This window comes from Herpailurus yagouaroundi, unplaced genomic scaffold, assembly GCF_014898765.1.
Source record: "Herpailurus yagouaroundi ecotype Mexico unplaced genomic scaffold, PumYag 199, whole genome shotgun sequence".
NCBI lineage: Eukaryota > Metazoa > Chordata > Mammalia > Carnivora > Felidae > Herpailurus > Herpailurus yagouaroundi.
This window is the reverse complement of record NW_024412430.1, coordinates 8,760,870-8,782,506: the sequence shown is the minus strand read 5'-3', so window position 1 is coordinate 8,782,506 and position 21,637 is coordinate 8,760,870. Positions and strand designations below refer to the sequence as shown.

The window sequence follows — 21,637 nt, the reverse complement described above, 5'->3', positions numbered from 1 at the left end:
TTGACCGCATGTGAGCATCTCCATAGGGGTGTCTAATCAGCATCTCAAGCTTAATATATCCAGAGGAGAACATTGAGGTTCCTGCTGCCTATAAATGCTCACCTTCCACGTCGTAGATGACTTACCTTCTATCTCTTTCAGGTCTCCAATTAGAGATGGCTTGCTCTACCCATCCTGTATAAAATAGAGCATGTAGGGGCACCTGGGTGGCTCAGTCGGTTGAGCAGTCGAACTTCGGCTCAGGTCATGATCTCGCGGTCCATGAGTTCGAGCCCCGCATCGGGCTCTGTGCTGACAGCTCAGAGCCTGGAGCCTGTTTCAGATTCTGTGTCTCCCTCTCTCTGCCCCTCCCCCATTCATGCTCTGTCTCTCTCTGTCTCAAAAATAAATAAACGTTAAAAAAAATTAAAAAAAAATAAAATAAAATAGAGCATGTATCATCACCTTAATCCATCTAACTTTATTTCCATGGTATTTGCTTGACATTAAGTTATGAGACATTAGGTTATTTATTGCTTGTTCCACTACAACGTAAGATCCACTACAAGGTAAGCTGTCTAAAAGCAGGAACTTGTCCACTGGTGTATCCCTGGAACCTGGAAGGCTTCCTGCACTTAGTAAGTGCAAGAAATACTTCTTCTTAGATGCCCGCTGCCACTTACCTATTGTAGGCACACCATCATCTCTCACCTGGCTTGCAGCAAAAGCCTAAATGCTCTCCTAGCCTCTAGTTCCACTTATTTTCCAAACTCAAGCCACTTTGACTTTCCTAAAATGAAAAGCTGTTCATCCACTGCCCTTAGGCTTTTCTGGGGGAGATTCTGTGTTCTTCAGGACTCTGGATCTCAAGCAACAGAAACCTCCAATCTCCCAGCTGTTCTGGTTGATTCCCCACCATTCAGATTTTGGCTTAGTCATACTTGCTTTGACAGCCTTTTGTGACCATCATTGGGGTGGGTACCTTCCTTTTGAACTCCATATATCATCCTGTAATTATTAATATTTCAGACCTACTATATTATATGACAAATGCCTATTTTTGTGATTTCTTCCCGCATACTGGAAGTAACTGTGTGAACATCTAAATTACTCACTGATGTATCCGCATCACCTCCACTGTACCTGACATGTAGGAATTGCTCGGTAAATATTTATCAAATTAAAGAGTCCTCTGTGCTTCCCATTCCTACCGTCACTGACTACTGCTTCTTGCTGTCTCTTCTCTCTGCATAATCAGAGCTGTAACTCTACCTGGCCACTATGCTATTGCCCCAGGGCTCTGAAATCTACAGTGTATCAATTTTTTTTTAATTTTTAAAAAATGTTTTTATTTATTTTTGAGACAGAGAGAGACAGAGCATGAGCAGAGAAAGGGCAGAGAGAGGGAGACACAGAATCTGAAGCAGGCTCCAGGCTCTGAGCTGTCAACACAGAGCCCGACGTGGGGCTCGAACTCACACACTGCGAGAACATGACCTGAGCCGAAGTCGGACGCTCAACTGACTGAGCCACCCAGGCGCCTGGCAGTGTGTCGATTTTAAAAATGATTGTGCAATTAATCCAACAGCACATGCATGTAGGATCACTGAGCTTAATACCTAGTTAGCAAGAATAATTAGTTGAAACAGGAAACCACCAGATGGTAAGTATTATCAATAACACCAATATAGGAGCCAAGACATGAATTCCAAAGTTAATTTGAGGGCATATTTTGTGCTTGCCCTGGCACCAAAATTTCTAGTTATGACTCTGTTTGGAAGTTCCTTTCTACACAATAATTTCTGATGGCCGATCTCTTGACTTTATTCACTGTCTGTGGGCAAGAGAAGGTAGAAAATACACTCACACCACCAAGTTATGGGAAGGATAGATTATGGGGCTGCCTTTCTGGATCTGTCCTGTTAATTGGAGTGTTAGGATTTGAGGTGCCACCAAAAGAGGTTACAGCATGACTTACCAGTGGTGGTCTGCAAAGATCAATGAAATATGCAAGATAGAAACATGTCCACCAGTGAGTACAGCCACCTCTAGTGCCTTTAGTTCTGGGACCTTCAGAAATATGAGTTGGTGCCTTAGAGAATGTTTACTCTTCTGGACAACCAGTCAGTGCTGCAATGGCCCCCGATCTCCCCAAGGATGTGGGTGTTTCCCATGTGTCCAGCATTCAGTTTAGGCCAGAAAAGTATCAGCACATGGAGTCCTCTACTGAAGAAAATTAAAACAAACAAAAAAAGATGACTGCCTGTGGACATAGCGTGCAACATTCAGGGCTCCGGACTTTTCCCATTGTTATCTAACAAAATTTTTCTTTCTGTCCAAAGTCCTGAGTCAGACCCAGAGTTGCTTTGGAAACTCAAGAGGTCAGTCATCAACCATCCCATTTCCTTCTATTTCTTCACTCTTATGCTTCTTTCAGAGACTCCCAAGTCTTGTGTCTCATACAGCTGTGCCAAGGAGTCTGTTGTATCATCACGCTGGCTCAGCTTCTTGTCGGCTTCTATGGCTCCCCCAGGGCCTGGCATTTGTGATGGAGAGAAGATCACATAGTACATCACACCACAAGCCTCCCCCCCCCCCCCCGCCCCGCCACCTATGAGCTATGGGGCCTCAGCCTCCTCATCAGTATACTGGGGAAGACAGCATTGGCCATCTCACTTATAAAATGTTCTCACAGGAACTTCTGAAAATCTTGTAACTGAGTGCCAGCAGGACAAAACATCCTATCCCTCCTCTGCTAATGTAATAAATTCCGTCTCTTCCCTGCCACATCTTCCATATGCCCCCAGTTGATTGATTGCAAAGGCTTTCTCATAAGTAAATTATGGGGCATTCACCACTGAAGCTTCTATTTCAGTTGCAGGAAAGAATGTTATTAACAAGGAAGCCAACCTCGTATTCAGAGGATCAAGCGAGGTCCTCAGATCCATTGACCCCTCAGTCTGATGTCTTATAAACTGATAAAAATCAGGCTATCACTTTGTCTTTAGGTGTGAGGGATAAGCAAAGAATAAACTTTTATCTTGAATGGATAGAGGCTTGAGTGGGAGGTGTAGGCTGGAAAGATGTGATCACATGTCTATAGGCCATCTGTGTGTTTCAAGGGAAATCATGACTGAGAAATTGTTAGGATGAAAGGGACATAATAGGATACTGAGATACCTCTCTTGAAATCAGATTCGTGTAAACCAAGTGTTGGGTGTGTAAACCTTGGGTGGAGGGGAGACACCATATCATCCTGTGCATGATCAAATGTATTTGTTTCCCATGACAAATACTATAACAAATCATGTAAAAAGAAAGCAGATGTTCTGTAACTGTGTATAGTGTTGGATGTTAAGGTACATGTATGGTAGTGATCGTTTTGTAATACACACAAATATCAAATAATTATGTTTCACACCTAAAATGAATACATGTCACTTATCTCTAAAAATTTTTTTTAACATTTATTTATTATTGAGAGACCGAGAGACACAGAGTCTGAGCAGGGGAGGGCTAGGGAGAGGGGGAGACACAGAATCTGAAGCAGGCTCCAGGCTCTGAGCTGTCAGCACATAGCCCGACGCGGAGCTCAAACTCACCAACTGTGAGGTCATGACCTGAGCTGAAGTCGGTCACTTAACCAACTGAGCCACCCAGGCACCCCTCTAAAATTTTTTTAAGCAAATTTATCTTACCATTATGGGTGTTAGAGGTTGAAAACGTGTCTGCAGGGCTTTGTTTCTTCTGGAAACTCTAGAGGAGAATCTGTTGTCTTGATTTTTCCAGTTTCTAGCAGTTGCCCACATTCCTTGGCTTGTGACCCCTTTCTCCATGTTCAAAGCCAGCATGGAGTGTCTGCAAATCCCTCTCTGACCATCTTACTTCCCTGTTATAAAGACCCTTGTGATTGCATTGGGCCCACCCAGATAAATCCAGGAGAATCTAATCTCAAAATCTCTAAGCTCATCTACAAAGTCCCCTTTGCCACCATAATATAACATATTCCCAGCTTCCAGGGATTAGAATGTGGGCATCTCTGGAGAGGCATCATTCAGCATACCACATCAAGGATGTGAAAATTATTTTTGTTCTGTGTGACTTTTGGGTCACGTTGGCATGCAGGTAGTCAAGTGCTCCAGTGATGGGCACTGCTTGTCATGACTTCCATTTCTCCTTTAGGTTTCCTGGACTCCACTGTGCTACAGGAGTGCTGACCATGTAACCAGGGTCTGTCTCCTAGACCTTCAGCACCAGAGGAGTCAATGTCAAGTCATAAAGTATGGGGACTTGAAGGGATCTGAGAGATTATGTGATCCAATCCTTTTCATTTTGTATGTGAGGAGGATGAAGTACAGAGACTCCAAGGTGACCTGCCAAGGTCAATGCCCAGTTAGTGGCACAAAAAAGGGGTACCTGCTTCCTTCTTTTCTTCTCATTACGTCACTGGGATTTCAAGTTAAGTTTGGGAAGCTTTATGGAGCTAGTCACCAATTGTCTGAGCTTGTCATTTTTTTCCTCCTGTGACATTGGGTAAATAACATTATGTATAAAAAGACAACTAACAGACACATAGACCAATGGAATAGAATAGAAACCCCAGAACTAGACCCACAAACGTATGGCCAACTCATCTTTGACAAAGCAGGAAAGAACATCCAATGGAAAAAAGACAGTCTCTTTAACAAATGGTGCTGGGACAACTGGACAGCAACATGCAGAAGGTTGAAACTAGACCACTTTCTCACACCATTCACAAAAATAAACTCAAAATGGATCAAGGACGTGAATGTGAGACAGGAAACCATCAAAACCTTAGAGGAGGAAGCAGGAAAAGACCTCTCTGACCTCAGCCGTAGCAATCTCTTACTCGACACATCCCCAAAGGCAAGGGAATTAAAAGCAAAAGTGAATTACTGGGACCTTATGAAGATAAAAAGCTTCTGCACAGCAAAGGAAACAACCAACAAAACTAAAAGGCAACCAACGGAATGGGAAAAGATATTTGCAAATGACATATCGGACAAAGGGCTAGTCTCCAAAATCTATAAAGAGCTCAGCAAACTCCACACCCGAAAAGCAAATAACCCAGTGAAGAAATGGGCAGAAAACATGAATAGACACTTCTCTAAAGAAGACATCCGGATGGCCAACAGGCACATGAAAAGATGTTCAGCGTCGCTCCTTATCAGGGAAATACAAATCAAAACCACACTCAGGTATCACCTCACGCCAGCCAGAGTGGCCAAAATGAACAAATCAGGAGACTATAGATGCTGGAGAGGATGTGGAGAAACGGGAACCCTCTTGCACTGTTGGTGGGAATGCAAATTGGTGCAGCCGCTCTGGAAAGCAGTGTGGAGGTTCCTCAGAAAATTAAAAATAGACCTACCCTATGACCCAGCAATAGCACTGCTAGGAATTTATCCAAGGGACATAGGAGTACTGATGCATAGGGGCACTTGTACCCCAATGTTCATAGCAGCACTCTCAACAATAGCCAAATTATGGAAAGAGCCTAAATGTCCATCAACTGATGAATGGATAAAGAAATTGTGGTTTATATACACTATGGAATACTACGTGGCAATGAGAAAAAATGAAATATGGCCTTTTGTAGCAACGTGGATGGAACTGGAGAGTGTGATGCTAAGTGAAATAAGCCATACAGAGAAAGACAGATACCATATGGTTTCACTCTTATGTGGATCCTGAGAAACTTAACAGGAACCCATGGGGGAGGGGAAGGAAAAAAAAAAAAAGAGGTTAGAGTGGGAGAGAGCCAAAGCATAAGAGACTGTTGAGAACTGAGAACAAACTAAGGGTTGATGGGGGGTGGGAGGGAGGAGAGGGTGGGTGATGGGTATTGAGGAGGGCACCTGTTGGGATGAGCACTGAGTGTTGTATGGAAACCAATTTGACAATAAATTTCATATATAAATAAAAAAAAAAAGACAACTAAAAGTCGTGTCTCCATGAAGTTCACCAATCTGTTTAACAATGTGGCTAATGTGTAAAGTGACAGAATAATGGCAAATGAACTTAAATCTTAGGATGAAGAAACTTTTTCCTTAGTTCATAAATATGGTCTAAATCCTTGGGCTTTTTTTTTTTTTTATACATTTTTAAAAAATGTTTATTTATTTTTGGGAGACAGAGAGACAGAGTGCGGGAGGGGCAGAACATGAGGGAGACACAGAATCTGAAGCAGGCTCCAGGCTCTGAGCCGTCAGCACAGAGCCCGATGTGGGGCTGGAACCCACAAAGCATGGGATCAGGACCTGGGCTGAAGTTGGACGCTCAACCGACTGAGCCACCCAGGCGTCCCCGCTTTTTTTTTTTTTTACACTTCTTTTTCTTCAAGGGGTATAGAAGAGCATTTATTGATGGCCAGCTGTATGTGAGATACTGCTTTAGGTTCTGAGGAAAAGACAGCAAAGAAGGTTTTGTGGCGATGTATTATTTACCATTTGGGTTTCTCAAACTCCTGAAAACACAGAGAAAAACAACTTTAACATTTTAAATGCAGTAACTTGGAGGCAGCTTAAGTAGAGCACTGAATGAGAATAATTGAATATGTGGTACAATATGGAGGCCAAAGTATATTCACAATCCTTTAAAATTCCTTGTGGATGGGCACCTGTTCTTTGCTCAACATGAATCGCTTTGTCTGCCAATGTTAGAAGAGCCAGAGCACGGAGGCGTGGCTATGGTGTGGAAATCCAGCATTTGGACAGATCCAAATACGGGCAGGAAAAATAAGTGTGGGCGCCCGGGTGGTTCAGTTGGTTAGGCGTGGGATGTTGGCTCAGGTCATAATCTCACAGTTCTTGAGTTCGAGCCCCGCATCTGGCTCCTTACTGACAGCTCAGAGCCGGAAGCCTGCTTTGGATTCTGTGTTTCCCTCTCTCTCTGCCCCTCCCCTGCTTGCACTCTGTCTCTCTCTCTGAGAAATAAATAAACATTAAAAAAAAAAAAAAAAGAAAGAAAGAAAGGAAAAATAAGTGTCAACTCTCACACCTGCCAGAGCTCTTTGCATTTGGGTTCATAGATCTCACAGGCCTGGTTTGCTTATTTGTGACTTATTTTTCCTATGGAATTTGTTAAATCAGTTCCTCCTATGCCATAAATTACTCCCCCAAAACAAGGCAGTTTGCTTTGGAAGCCAAATGAACATTCTGAGGTCCCTTGGTATCTTGTAATACAATCCATTTGTAACTGTATTTCGGAATGCGGAAATATTTAAGGAAACCAGTAAACTAGAGACGATATGCATTATTTGCCTCAGGGAAATACGTTTTTATTTCTTTGTAGCTTTGAAGTCACCAGAAAGGGAACTGAGCAGAAAGAGGAGAGGAGAGTCATAATGTTGAAAAAGGATGTTTCTGGGAGAAGTTGGAGGTGGTGGGGAAGAAGGGGGGCACCTTGAAAACCAGAACTGGTTTTAGACCACAACTCGTATGACCTGCAGAGATAGGAGGTGTTTTGCAGAGGGTGGATTAATGGCAGCCTGTTGTCTTGTGATGATCAGATCAGACTCTGAGGCAGTTGATCAGTCAAACAACTTGGAAATGGGCCACTGGCTCAAAGATTGCACAAGGAATAAAGGCAACAGTGAGTAGAGAGAATTCCAGAAGGCTTTGTTATTCTCTTGAAGCACTCATCTTGGGTCTCTGTGCAACCTTGAATGGCATACCACTGAATTCCACCTGAGGGAAACAAAAGAGGTAGGGTTGGGGTGCCCGGCTGGCCCAGTCAGTACAGCATGCAAATCTATCTTGGGGTTGTAAATCTATCATGGGGTTCAAGCCCCATGTGGGGGGGGGGTAGGGTAAGGAAATTCCTTGTGAAGTGCAACCTACCTGGCTTAGATGCTTCAAACTAACAGGTTTAAAAAAAAAAAAAAAGTAACAGGGTTCCTGGGTGGCTCAGTCGGTTAAGCATCTGACTTTGGATCAGGTCATGATCTCAGGGTTTGTGGGTCTCAGGTGCTTTGGGCTCTCTGCTGTCAGCACAGGGTGCACTTCAGATCCTCTGTTCCCCTCTCTGCCCCTCCCGTGGGCTCTCTTTCTCTCTCTCAAAAATAAACAAACAAACAAAAGAAACAAAGACAAAGCAAAACTTCTAGGTTTATGAAGATACATTTTGTCTTTAAGAACTCCCACCTAAATGTATTCTAGTTAGCTACATTGCAATACAGTAGCTTTCAAATTTGAAAGCAAAATAGCTTTCAATTTCAGATGATAAAACCCGTGCAATTGCCACTGACTTGTAAAACTTTCTGAAGTGTTAGCTTCCATTATCATTCCCCAGCTTAACCCAGGTCATGAGTTATTCAAAGGGCTTAATCCACAGAAGGATCATTTGGATGTGTAAGTGCTTCTCAGAAAGGGAAGTGTGTCCTTGACTTCGTTTAATTTTCACCCTGATTTTGGAAGTAATGCATGTTCACTGCACAAAATGTGAAAAATAAACACAAGTGCAAAATAAGGGATAGTGTTGTCCTGTAATCCTGCCCAGCCCCCCCCCCCCACCGCCTTCCACGTGTATGAAGGGAGAACACGAAGGAGCAGTTCCCCAAAGGCAGCCAAACGTGTAATGGTTGGAAACTTCTCAAAACAGTAGTCACTCAACCAGGGGCAATTTTGCCTCCCACCTCCAGGACAGTAGATAATGCCCAGAAACATTTTTGTTGTTACAACTTGGAAGATCTTACTTGCATGGAGTGACATGCTAAACCTCCTACGGTCCATAATATAGCCCTGCATAACAATGAACTATCCTGCCAAAGTGTTAATAGTGTCAAGGGTGAGAAACCCTGTTAATAAAGCTCTCAAAGTGTTCCAGTTCTATTTTTTTCATGACAAAATTTGCGAGTTAGGAAACTGCTGTGCCCACGACACTGGAGTCAGACTGGGTCCTTGACCGGTCAAGAGCCATTGTCAATATTTTGACACATCAGCCTCCAGACTCATGTGCAGAGACCTTTGGCACTTGTTCTGAAGTTCAGCTGCCTTGATGAGTGAGTATGTGTTCACATTTTGAAAGACAAGAGCAATCACTGGGAGCCAACATCTCATGGCTCCAGGGGTCCCTGGCACCTCTCCCCTTCTAGAAGGAAGGGGCTCTGACCGGCAGAGGCATGAGCCAGAGGGAACACGGGGCTTAGAGAGTGGACTGAATAAGCACAAATAACCCTCTTAATACCAAAACCCATCACGTGGGACCCCCAAGTTCTCTTCCTCTCTCCCAACTAACTTTGATCTCTAACTTTTTCTTTTCTCCTTCCAACTCCATAGAGGAATTTAGAGTTTTGCCTTGTGGAGATGTTTATTCACGGTTGGTATTCCATGCCTACTGTTCTGCAACTGCCTTTCTTCTGCTCAAGAATGTCTTAGAGATTGTTCCCATGTTAACAAAGGGATCTAGTTCATGTAAGTGTTGCATAGCATTCCATAGCCTGAATATACATCTCAGTTTGTTTATTTGTTTGTTTATTGAGAGAGACAGTACCCAATCTGGGGAGAGGAGCAGAGGGAAAGGGAGAGCAAATCCTAAGCAGGTTCCACACCCAAGGCAGAGCTCGACACAGGGCTCGATTCCACAACCCTGAGATCATGGCCTGAGCTGAAATCAAGAGTCTGATGTTCAACCAACTGAACCACCCAGGCATCCTTACATCATAGTTTGAAGAACACTTCGCCCATAGATAAACATTTAGGTCATTTCCATTACTTTACAATTAAATATAATATTGAGGGATAACCTTGATAATCATGCTTTTTTGCATTACATATGAATATTTTACTGCAGTAGATATCAAGAAATACAATTGCTTTGTAGAAGGCTGTGTTCATTTAAAATTTCAATGGAAATTCCCAAATTGTCTAAAAAATTGCTAACCTAATCTAAATTATCACTGGAATCTTTTTTTCTGTTATTTATATTCCAACTATTTTCATCCAGTTTATTCTTTATCTTTAAATTTTGGGGGTTGTCGTTCATTTTATAGGTCTTAAAATATTGAAGTATTCAAATTTATCTTTAATTTCCTTTACAACGTAGGTCTTTTGGATGTTCAAGAGGCCTCCTCTCTTTCAGTCTTCTTCAGTATTTTCTTCTAATGTTGTCATCGTTTGGACGTTTGCACTTACCCTTTAACCTCTGCAGACAAGGCTGGCTTCCTAGGCATGTCACCTGTGCACTTGTACAGTCTCTGTGCTTAGGAGGGCCCTGCAAACTATTACTAATTTTTTGTGAGGATGTGAGTGGTGTGAATGAGGCAGTATAGACATTCACTTGAATTTGAATCTTGCCTCCAATACTCATCAGCTGTGTGACACCATGCACATGTCTTAATCTTCCAATGCCTCAGATTTCTCATCTTTAAAATGGGGGTAGTGACAAGATCAAGCCCATGTCATTGTTTTGTTGGTATAATGTCATCCAGGTTAAGGCCCTTAGGACAGCATCTGGCACATAGTAAATGTTTACTGATGTTTGCTTTTATATAAGGATTTTTTCCTGTCGTCATTTTCATATATATATTTTTTTAAGTGTCAAGACTTACCTTTCACGTGAATCTCTTTTATGCAGTACTGACCAGGTTTTGTTTTGCAGGTTCCAAAATCCAAAAGACATCCATGGAAAGGGATTGAGAGGTTGCATAATCTACAAATCACACCTCCAGCATCTCCAAGTACAGAAGATAAATAACTAGCTAAATAAATAAATAAATGAATAAATAAATAAAGGCAAAACAGAAGTGATGACCAGAAAGGAAAAAAAAAAGAAGAGACAAAGGAAGAGGGAAAAAAAATGTGATTTTCAACTGGAAAAGGTAAGCAACAATTAAAAAAAGAATTCTAAAAACTCGTATAAATTAAAATTATTTTTATTTCGAGAGTGGGAGAAATTTCAAAGCATATGCTACATTCATGCAATTGGAAGCACCCAGAACGGATACTAATTAGAAATGAGGCCAGGTGGTCTAAACAATTTAGTTGGGAAAAATTTACTCGACTCCTCGGCACCTAATTAAATCAAACCAGTTATTTAGTCAGAAAATTGAATTTTAGCCATATAGTCACTATTAGGCGGCCCCCACTTCAATGTCTATGTATTGTACGTTCTCTGTGACTGTGTATTGCTTGATTAATGTTTACATATAGGTTATCTCCAGCATTCAAATCCAGCGGCTTAAAATGTTATTTATTTTGATTACATAGAAATGGCCCAGAGATTCTCAAACTTAGTCAGCATAAGCAAGATTGGAAGCTAGCTATTATCTAGAGGACTGGCTTCCAAATTTGACTGTGCATCTCATTTACGTAAACAGTTAAAATACAATAAACACAAATTCCCAGAGCCCCTATAGACCTGTATTAGAATATATAGGAAGTGAGGCTCAGAAGTCTGTATTGTAGATATGCAGAAACAGTGGAGGGCATGTGATTTGGACACAGATGTCCAGACCAGTGTTTCAGGACCACTAGTTTCACTGAATTCAGGCAGCGCCTTTATAATAATTTCTACAGGGAGCCTTGGCTACTGACGGAGAGCTCATCACCATTAAAAACACCTCAGCCTGTTAAAAGATTCTTCTAAAATTGAGTCCAAATCTGCCTCAGTGTGCATAGTTTTCATCTTTTAACATAGGAAGACCATTGCCACGTCACTCTTATTCACTGATGACCCGAAGGAAGAGTTTATTGGGCAGTTTGCACTTTGTATTTTTTCCATCTCCCTCTGCCATTTTCAGGGTTAGAAAAGATCACTTTTAAGAGAAAATAGTCGGCTGATGAGGCTAATTAACCTCTGTTGACTATTCTCATCTCAAGACACTTTGGAAATTTCACAGTTGGTTCTCTCTCTGAGCGAGGCAGACTTTCAATCCATAATCAACAATCCATCAACAAATATTTTCTTAAGAACTAAGCTTATGCCAAGGACCCTGCTAGGCAATTTACATGCATTAGCTCCATCATTGTTCACAGTAGGCCTTCGAAGCCAGTACTAAACTGCTCAAGTCTCACATGAAAGAAGACTAAATCTCAAGATTTTAAGTAGCTCGTACAAGTGGCAGAGACAGGAGTTTAAAAAAGGCTGTTGGAGGGTGCCTGGGGGGCTCAGTCAGTTATGCGTCTGACTTCGGCTCAGGTCATGATCTCACAGTTCGTGGGTTTGATCCCTGCATTGGGCTCTGTGCTGAGGGCCCAGAGCCTGAAGCCCGTTTCGGATTCTGTGTCTCCCTCTCTCTCTGCCCCTTCCCCACTCACACTCCGTCTCTCAAAAATAAACATTGAAAAAAATGTAAAAAATAAAAAAATAAAAAGGTCTGTTGGAATCTCAAGCCCTTGTTCTAAGCAAGCACCCCATGTCCCTAGAGCTGCCTGCCTTTTTTGTATCCCAAACGTCCTGATCTTGCCCTCTTCTTTCTGGATGTTTTGATTCTTAGTAGATTCTGAGTCAGTTGCCTGCTCAGAATACTAGGGCTGCTTGGATCTTTAAGTCATGCCTGAGATAACTTTCCTCCCGCACTTGTGACCTCTGAGTCTCACCCCTTGCTCTTAGAGATCACTGCATGGCTCAGAACTGTGGTGCCAGGGGCTCCTCCGGGGTGGACAGCTCTCTCTCTGCCTTGCCAGAGACCCATGGACTCTTTTCCTGGGGGAGTTCTGCTCTGGCTTCTTTCCCTCCCTTTCACATAGTCCCTCCTCCTCCTGATCCCCCCACCCAGCATCCATATCTTCTTCCTAAAACCTTGGCTCTGACGTTATTTACAGCTGAAGATGAAACCTTAGCTTTTAGGCTTTTTTGTTGACTGTATCTGTTCATTTGCTTGAGTAATTATAAATATGTTCTCAGATCCCATGTCCTTTATTCCAGTGTCTTTTTTATCTGAAAATTTATTGTTGGTTTTATTAACATTAGCACATAAATATATGTCTTTGACAACTAAATTTACAGCTTTGGGTTAAATGTAAAATGAATAGTTTCCTTAATGATTAATTCTGAAGTATGCTATACTATTTTATGACTTTATTTATTAACAGGAAACATCCAATAGATTACATTATTTATACAAATACAATCACATAATATATGACATATATAAATAGTATATAAATATATATTATGTAAATAAATAAAATAAATTTATTTAAATTTATTTAAAGTATATAAATATATATTAAATATAAATTTTTATAATGTAAATTTATATCTAAATTATATATAAATTTAAGTTATATGTAAAATATAAATGTATATATTTATACTTTATATAATATATAAAGTTCTAGAGTATATATGCTTTATATATATTTATATATTATATATATTTTATATATTATATATACTTTGTATATTTGTATATATTATACATATACTTTATATATATTTATATATTATACATATACTTTATATATTTATATAAATAAATTATATAACTTAAAAATATGTGTATATTACATAAATATATATTATATATTAAATTACATACATAAATATATATTCATATTTATACTTTATATAGTATGTAAAGTTCTAGATTATATATACTTTATATATGTTTATATGTATTATATATACTTTATATATTATATGTATTTTATACTTTATATATATTTATATATTATACATATACTTTATATATATGTATATAAATAAGTAAATTACAAAATTTAAAAATGTAAGTATATTATATAAATATATATTAAATTACATACATATATAAATGTAAATATATATTTATATTTATATAATATATAAAGTTCTAGAGTATATATACTTTATATATTTGTATGTATTATATATACTTTATATTTATATAAATTATATAATCTAAAAATATTAATATAGATTATATAAATATAAATATATTATATTATTATACATAAATAATATATAATACAAATTATATAAATATAATTACATAATATGTAATATATTATATGTAATTATTTTTATAATTATATTATTGCTTATATTATTATAGCATCCATATGATTATTTAAAGGTATTAGTCTAAATAATATCTAGTTATTTAAATATATATTATAATCATGATGATAGTGATATTTTTTATTTTAATTTTTTTAATGTTTATTTTTATTTTTGAGAGTTAGGGAGAGAGAAAGAGAATGCGAGCTGGGGAGGGGCAGAGAGAGAGGCAGACACAGAATCAGAAGCAGGCTCCAAGCTGTCAGCCAGAGCCCAATGCTGGGCTTGAACTCATGAACGGTGAGATCATGACCTGGGCCGAAGTCGGACCCTTAACCTACTGAGCCACCCGAGTGCCCCAACAATGATCCTTTTAAATAACCACTCCTTACCTCCTGGCACCCATTACTTCAAGGTTTCTATTTATGCAGAATTTTCTTCTTTTACCCTCACAACTTCCCTGTGTATCTGGCAAAATTAACATGGTCCCCTCCCTAAATCATTTTTCATGGTATGCAAGACACTGGGTGTGTTCTCATGTGGTCTTTCACCTATTCATATGCTCCTGTCCACATTTTTTACAAGAGACTAGTATAAGGACGTAAAATGCAAGAGAGATATTAGCTGACCAAGCACTTTAGGCATTTCAGTTGGTGACCCCAGTATTTGCTACTCATGGTCTCCAAGTCTCAATCTTAGAATTTTATCTCTGGGATGTGTTCTAGAGTCTCCCTACCGACATGTGGTCTCCAGACCAACAGCACCAGCATCACTTAGAAGCTTGTTCGAAGTGCAAACTCAGGCCCCACCCCAACCTGCATTTTGGCGAGATTCCCAGGTGACTCATTCATCCATTAAATCTTGTTGACTCTAAAAGAACCCTGGGTGCAGCATAGAGCAATTGTCTTCGTTATCATCTTACCGCTTTACTAGAGGGAGAATCCCCATGATGGTGCTTGAACATACCTGTTGGGAGGTATTACCTTCATACATATCTAAATAATTTGAGGAGACCTAGGAATTCTGTAAAAGGAATTGGAAGTGCCCTATTATCTCCTTTATTGGTTCTTTTATAAATGAAGGAAGATGGTGAAGAGCACATTTAACAGGCAAAGTGCTAGAAGGCCCGTGTCTATGCTTATTCGATTTAATTAATTTTCTTTGCCTTTTTTATAACAGCTTCCAGCCTCCTTTGGTTAGCTCCAGCCTAGTGATAACAATAGCAACATGGGGCCGGCATCTAGCAGTGCAGTCTTCTCATCTATGAAATGGGAAATAACAGGACTTAACTCATAGGTTGTCATGAGTGTTCAATGAATTAATACAAATGAGATGTTTAGACCAGTTCCTGGCATATCGTAAATGCTCAATAAGTGTTAGCTCTAGCTGTTGAAAAGTGCTTCCTCAGGCCTTGCTAGAAGCACCTTAATTACCTTATTTAAGGTCATCTTCCACTGATATTGTAATTCTGCAGAGTCTTAGATAATTTTCCCTCTTTTTGATTTATGCTTTCTTAATGACTTACCACCCAAGAGGCAGAGTAAGGTAAAAACATCACTGAAGACAATCCTCATTCTTTGATTTCTAGCCAAAAAAAGAAAATGGAAGGAAAGATACATCCCACAATTAAATCTTTCCTGGGGAGGAAGTAATAAAGTTACACATTTATGTTAGCTATTATAAAAAGGGAAATAACTAGCTGAGTTTTATTTTCTTAATTAAGACATGAAAGAGGAAACTAAGGTAACTGTCTTTATCAAAAACGCACCATAAAACTTCTAGTTCCAGAATATTTTAAGTTTAGCTGTCTTTTTTATTACCAAATACCATTCCCTCCCTTACTTTCTTTCCTGAAATATAATTGCTTACAACAAAAACAAAAAAAATGAAATGAGATTGATAATGTATAGAGAATAATACCGTTAAAAATCCTTCCAACTATTAGCCTAAAGGAAAATATTTATGTATGCGTTCTCATAAACTAATGCTTTCACTGCACATGATCATATTTATAAGGTAAAACATTACATGATAGTTAACAGTAGTTAATACTTCTTAAAATTATGGGAAAGAAATAGATTGGCTAAAAAATAGCATTTTTTGACCTTTTCATTTATGACCTACCTGCCTTCTTGAAGGTTTTTGGGGAATTTTCCTGGGTTTGAATTTTTTTAGAGGTTAATGACGAGTAAAATTTCTGATGTAATGATGTCCGTTGTAACTGAAACCAACAAGGCAAGTTCCTGATCTACTACATTCCAAACAGTTTAAACAGTAAAAATCATCCAAGTCCAAGAAAATAGACAGGAACTTTTTCACTTGAGCACGCCTATGTCTACAGAACTTAAGTTCCTTACTCATAAAATCAATACAAGACTAAGTCAACACTTCAACTGATTAACTTTAAATTTGGCTAAAGATTTTTATGTTTACTATGCTATATATTAGTTCAGATATACAGAGCCTTCTAGGCATATATTTCTTCATTATATAAATTAGTTGGTTTTGATTTAAAAAAAATACCATATAATCTTTATAGCAGAACTTAGTTGGTGTATTCAGAAAGCCATTTGATTTTAAAAAATAATGTTTATTTCTAAATGAATATTTAGTTCCAAATTAATGCATTCTTTTTGAAACAAAATACCAAGAATAGTAAAATCTCCCTTGACCACGTTCCCACCAAACCCCGTGGCTTCCCCAAATGTAACCACATTATCAGTATGTTGGATATCTTTTTTTTAAAGCTTTTTATTTAAATTCACGTTCGTTAACACACAGTGTTATGTTCGTTTCTGACGTACAATACAGTGCTTCAACACTCCCACACGTCACCTGGTGCTCATCGCAAGTGCACTGCTTAATCCCTATCATGTATTTCACCTATCCCTCTCCCTTCTGGTAACCATCAGTTTGTACTCTATATTTAAGAGTCTATTTTCTTGGGGCACTTGCGTGGCTCAGTCGGTTGAGCATCCGACTTGGGCTCGGGTCATGATCTCCTGGTTTGTGAGTTCAAACCCCCATTGGGCTCACTGCTTTAATGCAGAGCCCGCTTCGGGTACTCTCTCTCTCTCAAAAATTAAATAAACATAAAAAAATAAATAAAAATTCTTGAACCTTGTCTTTAAAAAAGAAGAGTCTATTTTCTTGGTCTCCCTCTCCTTTTTTCCCATGTGTTCATTTGTTTTGTTTCTTAAATTCTACACATGAGTGAAATCCTGTGGTATTTTATTTTTTTAAATAATCTCTATACCCAACATGGGGCTCAAAATTACAATCTGGAGATCAAGAGTCCTACACTCTACCGAATGAGACAGCCAGATGCGATATATATTTTTAAAGGTTCTATGGGCTGCGTGGGTTATTTCAGCATCTGACTCTTGGTTTTGGCTGAGGTCAAGATCTCAGGGTTGTGGTATTGAGCCCCATGTTGGGCTCTATGCTGAATGTGGAGCCTGCTTAAGATCCTCTCTTTCCCTCTGCCTCTCCTCCACTTGCACTCTCTCTCCCTCTAAAAAACAAAACAAAACAAAGCAAAACCAAAATCAAAACAAAAAAAGGTTCTGTAATGTTTAACCATATGGATTTACTATAATTTATTTAATAATTTTCACAGATTGGGTATTTCTCATATTTTTGTTCATGTTTGAATATCTCTCTAGGATAAATTTATAGAAATGGAATTACTAGGACCAAGACATAAACCTTATTTAAAGCTTTTGACACACATTAGCCAATTTTTTAAAAAAAAATACCAATTTAGACCAATGTGTGGCATATTCATTTTCAAATCCCCAGTGCTTAGCTAGCACTTTGCCTACACTATAATAAGCTCTCAGTGGATGCTGCTTATTTTTTTCTATTCCTCCTGGACATTTTCCTTTTGCTTACGTATCTTTATTATGAGCTCGTCTTTGGCTCTGATGGCGCATTGTCAGGCAATTATTTCCTTGAATCAAGATGACATTATCTGATTAGTCAGTCCTCAAAGCTATGTTTATATAGGTATAACCTCTTAGGTAGTAATCATGAGAATATTTTCCTTGATGTACAGTATCTATACCTTCTTTCCTTTAATGAGAATTTGTTTTTCATATTCTTTCTAATTGATATCTATAGGAAATAGGTTTTGGTGAAAGCAAAGAGTTCAGTATGGATTGTGGGGTCCTGAAAGTGGCCCCTGGGTGTCTTGGAGCTCAGGGATGGAAATTTCTATCTGAGATGCTCAAGGAAAGGTGACTGGATATAAAATAATGATACTCAAGTAAATCGCAGTAGATAACTATATGATTGCATTGAGCATATGAAGTTCAAGAAGGGGCAACACAAATGTATAGCGACTGAAGATAAAATAGTGGTTAACTCTGGGAAGGCAGGCTGAACTGAGAAGGAGCACGAGAACACTTCTTTGGGTGAAATGAAAATGTTCTATATTCAATCGGAATGGTGGACATATGTTTACACAAATGTAAAATGTTATCGAGCTGTACATCTTGCATTTGTGCATTTTAATGAAAAATACCTTCGGGGGTTTATGTGTTTTCACTTCCCTTCTTATAGGGACAAGTCAGTGGGAAAGTTTGCAAGTACCCCCATGTGAATTAGGAATTGACTAAATTGTAAATTAGCGGAGTGATGTTATTTATTCAAAAGGTATTTATTCATGTCTACTATATTCCAGATGTGTTGGTTTCCGTTAATAAGATCATTCTGGTAGAAGAGTGAAAGTTAGGTTGGCAAAAAGTGATACTGGAAGCAGGGAGAAAGTTAGGAAGATGTTACACTAGTTCAGTTAAGAGACGATAAAACCTGGAACTAGAGCAGAAGCAGAAGGGATGGGAAAGAGGAAATGAATGAGAGACATGCTAAGGGCTGTGTGTACAATCTCTTAACCTACTGGTCTGTGTGTGAGGGAACAGCTTAGTTCTAACCTTTCTACTTTAGCACGTCACTCAACACCGTGTTAAACAATGATCTCTTTATATTCTTCCTCACCACGTTGCGAGCCCTTGAGCAAAGAAATGCCGTCTTGGTATCTCCAGCTTGTGGCAGGATGCCTGGCACATAGCAGGTGCTTGGTAAATGTGTGCCAATTAATGGAATATCTTTTTATTTTTCAATTTTTTTATTATTGAAGTATAGTGGACATGCAATGTTATATTAGTTTCAGGCATATAACATAGTGATTTGGCAGTTCTATATATTACTCAGTCCTCACCACAATAAGTGTAGTTGCCATTTGTCACATACACAGTTATTATAGTATTAGTGACACTGTACTTTACATCTCTGTGATCCATTTATTTTCTAAGTGGAAGTTTGTACCTCTTAATCTCCTTCACCTACCCGTTCCCCCACCTACCTCCTCTCTGGCAACGACTAGTTTGTCCTGTATATTTAAGTGTTTGGTTTTCTTTTGTTTGTTTGTTCAGTTATTTTACTTTTTTAGATTCCACATACAAGTGAAATCATATGGTATTTGTTTTTGCTGGTCTGACTTATTTCACTTAGCATAATGCCTTCTAGGTTCATCCATATTGTCACAAATGGCAATGTCTCATTCTTTTTTTTAGGGCTGGGTAATATTCCTTTGTGTGTGTGTGTGTGTGTGTGTGTGTGTGTGTGTGTGTGTGTGTACACACACACACACACACACACCACATTTTCTTTACCCATTTATCTATCAGTGGACATTTGGGTTACTTTTACATCTTGTCTATCATAAATAATCCTTCAAGAAACATAGGGGTACTGTGGCCCTTGGTGGCTCAGTCAGTTGAGTGTCTGATTTGTGATTTCAGCTCAGGTCATGATCTCATCGTTTGTAAGATTGAGCCACACATTGGACTCTGTGCTGACAGCACGGAGCCTGCTTGGGATTGTCTCTCCCCCACTCTCTCTGCCCCTCCACCACTCTCTCTCAAAATAAATAAACATTAAAAAAATAAACATAGGGGTGCATATATCTTTTTCAGATTAATGTATTCATTTTCTTTGGGTAAATGCCCAACAGTAGAATTACTGGATCATATGGTATTTCTGTTTTTAATTTTGTGAGGTACCTCCATACTGTTTTCCTTAGTGGTTGTACCAATTTATAGTCCCACTACCAATGCACAGGAGTTCTATTTTCTACATATGCTCACCAACACTTGTTATTTCTTGTATTTTTGGTACTAGCCATTCTGACTGGTATGAGACAATATCTCATTGTGGTTTTGATTTGCATTTCCCTGACAATTAGTGATGCTGAGAATCTTTCCATGTGTCTGTTGGCCATCTGGATGTCTTCTTTGGAAAAATGTCTATACTCATCCTCTGCCCATGTTTGAAGTGGATTGTTTGGTCTTTTGGGGTTCAGTTGTATAAGTTCTTTATATATTTTGGAGATTAACCTTGTCTCAGGCATATACTTTGCAAAAATCTTCTCCCATTCAGTGTGTTTCTTTTTGTTTTGTTGATGGTTTTCTTTGCTAGGTAAAACCTTTTCGTTTGGGAAATGAGATATCTTTGGCAGCAGGAAGATCAGGGGAAAGAATGCAGGAGTAGTATAAGGTCAAAAGGCTGTGAGAGGGGTAAGTGGCAAGGATGAGCAATGAGTTTGGATATTCTTGGGCTGGTATGGGCTGAAGTTCCATGTGGTGTTTAAGGTCTAAGGGCACGAGCAAACCCTAGTTTTTTCTAAGGGTTGTTTTGCTATCTTTTTAGATAGTTCTCCCCTGATACTTAGAAGGAAGAATTTGCTGGCCTCTAGGATGTCACCTTCTGAATGAAATCCTAGAATTTAAGCTAGCTAGGAGTCCAGGGTCTTTAAAGTTGGATAGGCTGAAACACCGCGGGAGAGCTCTCTCTAAGCAAATCAGGACAGGATTGTCTGCCTCCCTGGATGGTCACCTCTGTGATAATACAAAGACTTCTCATGATCTTAAGTAATTCACTTCATCCTGGGCCTCAATTTTCTCCACTCTGTTATGAAGGGGCTTGATTATAATATTCTGTAGTTCTCTCAGCTCATAAACTTGGTAGCTTTATTTCAGTCCTCCAGTTGTTTGTGAGCAGAAGGAGGAACTCTAGGCCTGCAGCTTAGATAAAACATCCTTAGTAGCAGCAAATGATATTTTATACTCTACAAACCTTGATTTCTTACCTACAGTAAGAGGAGTGTGTATGATGTAAATGGGCTGGTGCCTGTCCTGTGGACACAGGACCACTAGTGAGTCACATTTTGGATGCTTTCCTCTGTTTTCTGGTATATACTGTGATGAGGAAAAATGTGAAAGGGCATCATTTTAACTTTATGCTGAGGAGGATAAGAGCAGGACTCAAAAGTGCTCTAATGCTTATGGTAAGAGGAGTGATTTAATTGTGGAGCCCATGTAATCCCATTCTCTGCTGAGGACTAATGCTGAATTATATTGCAATGGAGCTGGAAAACACTGCCAGCCACCTGCAGCATCCAGAGCTGGAATATTCTTTCCTCTTTCTTGTTTTGGTTTAAAAGTCAACTACTCTTGGGGCGCCTGGGTGGCTCAATGAGTTAAACATCTGACTTTAGCTCAGGTCATGATCTCACGGCTTGTGAGTTTGAGCCCCACATCAGGCTCTGTGCTGACAGCTCAGAGCCTGGAGCCTGCTTTGGATTCTGCGTCTCTCTCTCGCTCTGCCCCTCCCCTGCTCATGCTCTCTCTCTCTCTCTCTCTCTCTCTCAAGA

General features: G+C 39.2%; 1 protein-coding gene across 2 annotated transcripts; it reads right to left on the bottom strand.

Annotated features, from left to right (window-relative positions):
- Nucleotides 1-7,250: 7,250 nt before the first annotated feature.
- On the bottom strand, nt 7,251-16,169 carry CUNH9orf57 (chromosome unknown C9orf57 homolog). Of its 2 annotated transcripts, none has more exons than XM_040449351.1 (4): nt 16,048-16,169; nt 15,449-15,507; nt 10,550-10,699; nt 7,251-7,688 (listed from the first exon to the last, which is right to left on the bottom strand). In XM_040449351.1, the coding sequence occupies exons 2-4, from the start codon at nt 15,495-15,497 to the stop codon at nt 7,564-7,566; spliced, it is 324 nt and encodes a 107-aa protein (XP_040305285.1). In that variant the 5' UTR covers nt 15,498-15,507; nt 16,048-16,169; the 3' UTR covers nt 7,251-7,563. The 2 variants fall into 2 exon arrangements, with proteins under 2 accessions (XP_040305285.1, XP_040305286.1); XM_040449352.1 differs by having other exon boundaries at nt 10,550-10,672.
- Between the last annotated feature and the right edge of the window lie 5,468 nt (nt 16,170-21,637).

Bases quoted from the DNA above. Each gene is read 5' to 3' on its own strand.
- CUNH9orf57 (XM_040449351.1), bottom strand. From the start codon at position 15,497: ATGAGGATTGTCTTCAGTGATGTTTTTACCTTACTCTGCCTCTTGGGT. The intron at 10,700-15,448 runs GTAAGTCATTAA...TTATTTATTTAG, and splicing joins CTTACTCTGCCTCTTGGGTG to CTAGTTATTTATCTTCTGTA. The intron at 7,689-10,549 runs GTAAGTCTTGAC...TGTTTCCCTCAG, and splicing joins AAAAGAGATTCACGTGAAAG to GTGGAATTCAGTGGTATGCC.